The sequence below is a fragment of the Manihot esculenta genome, chromosome 9, assembly GCF_001659605.2.
Source record: "Manihot esculenta cultivar AM560-2 chromosome 9, M.esculenta_v8, whole genome shotgun sequence".
In the NCBI taxonomy this organism is placed as follows: Eukaryota; Viridiplantae; Streptophyta; class Magnoliopsida; order Malpighiales; family Euphorbiaceae; genus Manihot; species Manihot esculenta.
In genome coordinates this window covers 21,298,844-21,305,660 of record NC_035169.2, presented here as the reverse complement: position 1 = coordinate 21,305,660, position 6,817 = coordinate 21,298,844, and the positions used below count along the sequence as shown (strand labels likewise).

At 29.5% G+C, this 6,817-nt stretch overlaps 1 protein-coding gene across 1 annotated transcript; it reads right to left on the bottom strand.

Moving 5' to 3' along the window:
• Window positions 1-624: 624 nt before the first annotated feature.
• Window positions 625-4,975, bottom strand: LOC110623741 (microtubule-associated protein 70-5). Its single transcript, XM_021768761.2, has 11 exons — window positions 4,524-4,975; window positions 3,490-3,575; window positions 3,342-3,407; window positions 3,082-3,252; window positions 2,805-2,975; window positions 2,564-2,719; window positions 2,283-2,429; window positions 2,102-2,173; window positions 1,396-1,986; window positions 1,156-1,304; window positions 625-1,033 (listed from the first exon to the last, which is right to left on the bottom strand). The coding sequence occupies exons 1-11, from the start codon at window positions 4,627-4,629 to the stop codon at window positions 1,015-1,017; spliced, it is 1,734 nt and encodes a 577-aa protein (XP_021624453.1). The 5' UTR covers window positions 4,630-4,975; the 3' UTR covers window positions 625-1,014.
• Window positions 4,976-6,817: the final 1,842 nt, after the last annotated feature.

Genomic DNA, 6,817 nt, shown 5'->3' with positions numbered 1-6,817 from the left:
TTTGCTTTCTTCTTAGTTTTCTAAGCCTTGCTTGAGATGATTACAAGGATTTGATATGTACTTCAAATTTAAGATTTTCACTCGGTTTTGTTCTTTAGCAGAGAAGGGTTTGGCCTTGTGTACTCTGGTAATGTTTCAGAAACTTAATCACCATGTGTTGAACAAATAAAGTTGAATTTTAAATTTTAATTTCAAATTTTTCAAAAATGTTGAAGCAAAATGGTAAGACAACGACCTTTGGTAAGTAAGGTTTATATTATTCACTATATGGTAATTAAGTTTTTTAAACACCAGGAAAAGGACCTACCACCCTAGGCAATTTATAGTCATCAGGGTTCGATTCTCCTCCCCTCCTCAAACACCTATCTATAAAAATGAAAAAACAAAGAAAACAAAACACCAGTAAAAGGTCAAAGGTCCACGGGTTTGAGTGTTGAACCCATGACCTTTCTTTACAATACCTTGTAGGTATAATACTAAATAAGGAGACGCACAGTGAAGCATGCATTTAACTAAGGCCAATGGAATACCACCACAGAAGTTCAAGGGAATTGAAATTCAATTATCAATAACCAGATTCTGATTCCATCTTAAGAGCAAAGGGACATCAGGCAAGAAGATTTGTATTTAATTTTGTATGTACAATGTTTCTTTTGTATAATTCATGTTCACATATGATCTTCCAATGAATCTCTCTCTTGAATTTTTATTTGTGTAAAAACTATTTGTGTACATATTCCTGACTGAGTAGAACATTTGTTTCCATTTTTCAGATCATCTTCCATTTCATTATTCATATACACAAACCAAACCAAATTGGAAATCATCCATGCAAATCTCAAAGCAGAAATTATCACAATTCAGCTCCATCCTATCAGGTAATATGGTCAGGACTCCTTTTGCATCAAATCTGAACTTTATTTCAACTAGCTATCATCAGTAAACAGGCCCGGAAAGGTCGAAGAATGAAATGAATTTCATGTGGATTTCAAGTAAATCAGATCAAAGAATTCTTCAAGACACTTTCATTAACCTGCTACAATCCAAATTATCTCAAAGGTCATTTCCTAAGCATTTATCAGGATTCTGATTTTAGCAACATTATAGTTATGGTCAAAGATAAACCAAAAAGTCAAAAGGTTTGAATTTACTTGCCTTCTAGTGGAGTTCATACTCCCAAACTTATTGGTGTGATCCACTTTTGCTGACACAGCTTCCTTCTCTCCGGCTGCAATTTCCCTCTTCACTTTCTTCGACTCTATTTCAATGGCTTTGTTCAGTGCTGCAACCTTTTTCATGAGAATCTGAAAATAATTTTTACCTTTTGAAGTTAATAACTCGTGATCAGTTGCTTCTATTAGAGAAAAGATATGAGGGAGGTTGCTATTACTTCACCTGAATTTCCCTGTCTTTAGCATCCAAACTACTTCCTTTAGCCTCACAAGATTTCCTTAGATTTATGACCTCCTTTTGAAGTCTATCATATAGAAACCCTGAAACCACATCTTCACATTCAGGCTGTGTAGTTCCCTTACCGCGCAAGTCCTCAATGCCACCAGCTTTATTTTTCAGTTCCACTGAAATTGCTGTCTCATCATTCTTGTACTTGTTAATATTTGCATCTGTATTTTCCTTCAGTTCTGTGTTTTCCTTTACACTGCTATCAATAATCTTACTTCTGGATGCCCACAGGCTATTTCTCATTTTGTTTTCTGCAGAACAATATTTCTTTTTGAAGCTATCAGCTTGTTTCAGCTCTCTAGCAGCATTGGCATTTTCATTTTCTATGTTTGGCTGCCGCAAAGGAGTATTACTATTGATGGTAGAACCCCTTGGCTGGGAGGAAGACCTCTTCCTTAGTCCTCCACTACTGGTTAGAAATCCTAGAATGTTGCTGGTTTTTGCTGGTTTAGGGGAGTTAACAGAGAAACTTGATACATGCTTTAAGCCTTCTTCAAGTGTCTTTAGCCTTAGCTTAAACTTGTCCTGAAGCAACGTTAATAGTTCAGAAAAAGGAAAAAAAAAAAAAACAAAACAGAATCTAACTGATTAACCAGATAGACGGAATATAGATTTAACAAAAGCAGGTGATAAAACTTGCCTTGAGCTGTTCTTCAGCCTTAGCTGATCTATCTGCTACAGCTAGTTTGTCTCTTAGTCTTTGCATCTCAGCCTACATATGCAGCAATATCATTTAAAACAACAGAAATGGAATAGGATTTGATAGTCTTTCTTATATTGTGATCTCAAATTGGTCCACGAAATTGCAATGACAAAAATACCTGCATCAGCCTTCTTTCTTCCAGCCATTGCTTTACAGGCATGACCTTGTCATTTTCATCCTTCCACTCGTTAGCTACTACAGTCGCTACTCGGTTTGCTGAAACTTTAGCTCTGGCTAGCTCCCTCTCCAACAGCCTTTTTTCCTCCTGAAAAGTGAAATCTGAGGTAAGACCAGGTGCCTAGAAATCCAAGTGCTATTCTAACCCATGTTTCACAATCTATGCAACTGTAAAACCATATTGAATAGATCCATATCAGCTTATACGAGCCCGGAACCTACATTTAGTTCAGAAATTCGGCGTTTATAGTCACGGACAGTATTGGCTGCAGCCCCACCAGCTAGAATTGCCTCTTCAAGCTCTTGAATGGTCTGGCTAAGCTTTTCAACCTCCAAAACCTTTTGCCTATTTGTTTTCTCCAGAATTCTGTTCTCCTCCTGCATTTGATACTCATGTCAGCTCCTTTATTGGATCCTTTTGAGCAAGCAGAAAAGTGACATGTTAATAAAAAGAAAATTGCACCTGGCAGATTTCTATCTGTCTCTTCAACTCATAGTTTTGGTTTTGAACCTCCTCTACCATCAAAGCTCTTTCTAAAGCACTTCGCAGAATCCTTTCTGCTTCAAGCAGAGCTGCCTCTTTTGATTTGTTGAGGCGTTCCATTGCCTTCTTGTCCTCCTGTAATGCTGCAATCTGGAATGGCCAAAATGGCAAGAAAATTTTCTCTCAGTACATGTAAATAAATAACAATAACCTTATAATAGTTTTTGAAATTGATCATATTCTTCCATAAGCTTACTTCATTTTTATGCATTTTAATCTCTGCCTCAAGAGGAGCAATGAAAGACTCGATAGGAAGAGAATCATCATCCTTTAGATTTGCATGCAGCCTTCTAAGAGTTGATTCTGCAGCATACTGTGCAGCTAATGCATCTTTCTTTTCATCAGTGAGTTTCTTGATTTCAAGATTCTACAAATGAATCACAATTGGGTCATCTTAGTCGCTGAGGTCACTCACATGTATCTTTAGAAAAATTTCATTATCTACTTCCAACATACCTTATGCTCCAGAAGATTTTCAGTGACACTGAGTTTCTGATCCAGTTTAATAACTTCATTGCTGAGCTGAATAATATAGCAAAATGATAAGAGAAAGTGAAATTGGACAATAAGCTCATACTTTGAACACTTCAAACATTGTCAATACCTCTTCTATAGCCTTATCTTTTGAAACTTCTGTTGTTTTCAAAGCCTTAATTTCTGCATGAGCAGCCCCCAACTCTCTGTCTTTCTCTGAAAGTCATATGATATTTTGCATGAGTTGTACTGTATAATATCTCATTATGATACACGGTTTTTACCACTAATCAATTAATAAGGGTATCAATTGCTTATCTAAATGGTAAAAGTAAATGGCCTAGCTTTCCTCTGTTTCAAGGGAATAATTGTCACTTGGTCATAACTTGACAACCATTAATTTTTCCAAGGCACTGGTAATTTTAACAAGGGAAATTTACTATTTAGTCCATATAGTATGCATTTCAAAAAATACATTAAAACGTGCTTGAAATTTTAAAAAATCTACCCATTAGTCCTTATATTATCCTTATATTAAATTTATCCATTAAGTATTTTATTATTTAGTCCTTATAATATAGAAAAAAACTCGTTAATGATCTCTCAGTTTTGCATAAATATACTAATTATGCCCTCCGTATTAAAAGCATTTTAGACTTTTTCCACAACATTTAACACTAAAAGTAAATTAGTAGACTTTTAAAATCACTTTTTAATGTATTTTTCAAGAGCTAGGGACTACTAATGATTTTTGCTATTCCATACGACCAAATAGCAATTTTCCCTTCTAACAAACAATAGTGAACAAACACAAATTCTTCTCCGGTTCAAATCAGAAGTTCTCCTTCATGGTATACCATGTTATAGTAAAAACACAAAGAAAACTTTCTCTAAATGCAAAAATAAAAATAAAATTTTTCATGCATATTTAACACATTAAAGATTTGAACACCATAATCTGATTATCTTTCTTTAACCAAAACCATAAAACCAAGTTTGCTCAACTGGCCTACAGGCCATAACCTGCATATCACCACCTCATGGGTTCAACATTAACACCCAGCAAAAAATAAATAAATATTGAAAAAAACAAAGAGTCTTGTTTTGTGTGTGAGACTGAAGTAGTGTGATTAAAAAAGAAAAAGAGAGGAAATAAATACAAACCTTTATGAAGATTCTGCAGACGATTGAGCTCAAGGACAAGAGGGTCAGGTTGAGAAAGGGAGAGCTGTTGTCCTCCTGAAAGAAGCTGTTCCTCATAACCCACCATGATTTTTGAGGTTTTCTTTGTACAGAAAGAACGTTTTTGAGGTTGTTGAAACTTGGCAAAGTGAAGAATGACTGAAAACGCACTCACAAAACACAAATAAAGAAGCAAAAGCAATGCGGGCTTTATAATATTATTATGAGGGAAACAAACAAGAGGGCTTTGGGAGAGAGAAGATGCAGACGAAAGAGTCTATCCCTTTAAGAAATTGACCGCAAAGAGAGGAGTTGGACGTTGGACCTTCCCTTCTTCTCAAGCAAATATCCGAACACCACATCTTTCATAAGCCGGCCTAGCCGGCTATGCTTTCTCCAATTCTCTCCTTTCCTTCATTTCTTTTTTTGACATAATTATTCTTTTACTAAAAAAAATTGCCAATAAGTAGTAACCTTCACTCCACTCGAATGCATTATTAGAATTCTAGCCACCGATTCTACAGAAATTAATTTTATTGACCATAACATCATGTTAAATTTCTTCCTATTTATTAAAAATCATTTAAATTTCAATTAAATAAAATAATTTATTTAATTTCTTAAATAAATATATAATAATTATTTAAATCATATTTTTTTAAAAAAATATTTTATTCTAAAAATAATAATAACATTAATCTTCTATTTACGAATTAAAAATTAAATATTTAAATTATAAAAAATAGTTTAACGGTTATAGAAACTCTTATTGGATAAATAAATTTAATTTTTAAATTTTAATATCTAAATTATAAATATACTTATTTATATTTATATTGTTAATTAATAAAAATACTAATTTTATAAAACAAATAAAATGTTATAGAAATTTATAAATATTTAAATATAAAATTATTATAAAGTATAAAAGAATAATTTACTTTAAAAAAATTAAATTACCTATTATATATAAGATAAATAATACAAACCATAAAAATACATTGAAAAATTAATTTATAAAAAATTAATTAATATTTTTTAATGAAGCTTAACTATAAATATTATGAAAATGTAAAAACTGTTAAAACACATTCAAAATTAATAAAAAAATTATAAAAAAATATTTTCTCAATGAATTTATAATATTATTTAAATTTATATTTATATAAAAAAATTATATTTAAATTTTTAATATGTTTTATTTTTTATTTTTATTATATATATATTATAAATAATTGTATTTTTTTTAAAGACATGTTAAAATTTTTTAAAAAAAATTTAATGTTAAAGTTTAATATTTATTTAATAAAAAAATAAAAGATAAAATATAAAATCATTTATGATTTTGAGTGATATAAAGAATTTTTTAATTTACTGTTTATTAAATTCTAATTTTAATTTTTTTAATAACACTTTATTTATATTATAAACTTTATAAGATTATTCTATTTATTTATAATAATATAAATTAACATAAACCTTTTATAAATTAAATTATTAAAATATAATATTAAAATTATTTATTCAAAACTTTAAAGTGATATTTATTAAGAATTTTATTGTCTTTTTTAATAGAAATTTAACGGCATTAAATTTTAAATTTTTATTATTATTTTTAATAGTTTAAAGAGTTAAATGGACTATTGTATTTAATTGGAACTTAAATGACTTTATTATCTTTTGATGAAAATAAAATTTCACATTTTTTGCTGTATAATTTAAGAATAAATTTAATATTTGAATAAAAAAATTTATGGTAAATTAAAATAATAAATTTATTTAAATTTAACTAAATATATAATTTAATCTCTAATTTTAAATAAAAAATACTTGATACCCAAATATCTATTTTTTTAATTTTTTACATATAACCTTTATAAAAATATAAATATTTAACTCTATATCCTATATAATATAACTATTGAATATTGAATTTTTAAATTTTATAATAATGTAACTATTTAATTTTTAAAAATCTAAAGTATATGTAATTTATATCCATGCAAAATAATTATTTTTAAAAAAAAATAAGTATTAAAAATAATAATGAAAATATCATAATCCCAATAGAATTTTTTTTTTTTTTTGTTAAACTCAATTATATTATTTTTTTTAGGCCTTTTTAAGTTTTGTTAACCAAATGATAAACCTAGAACTAGGATATTGAAGTGGTGGGTTCTCATTGGTGATGTTGAATATTTGAATTTTGGAAGATAAACCATGTTTGGATAACTTAATTATAGTTTGAATTCTATGAACAATTACCTACTTTGTGA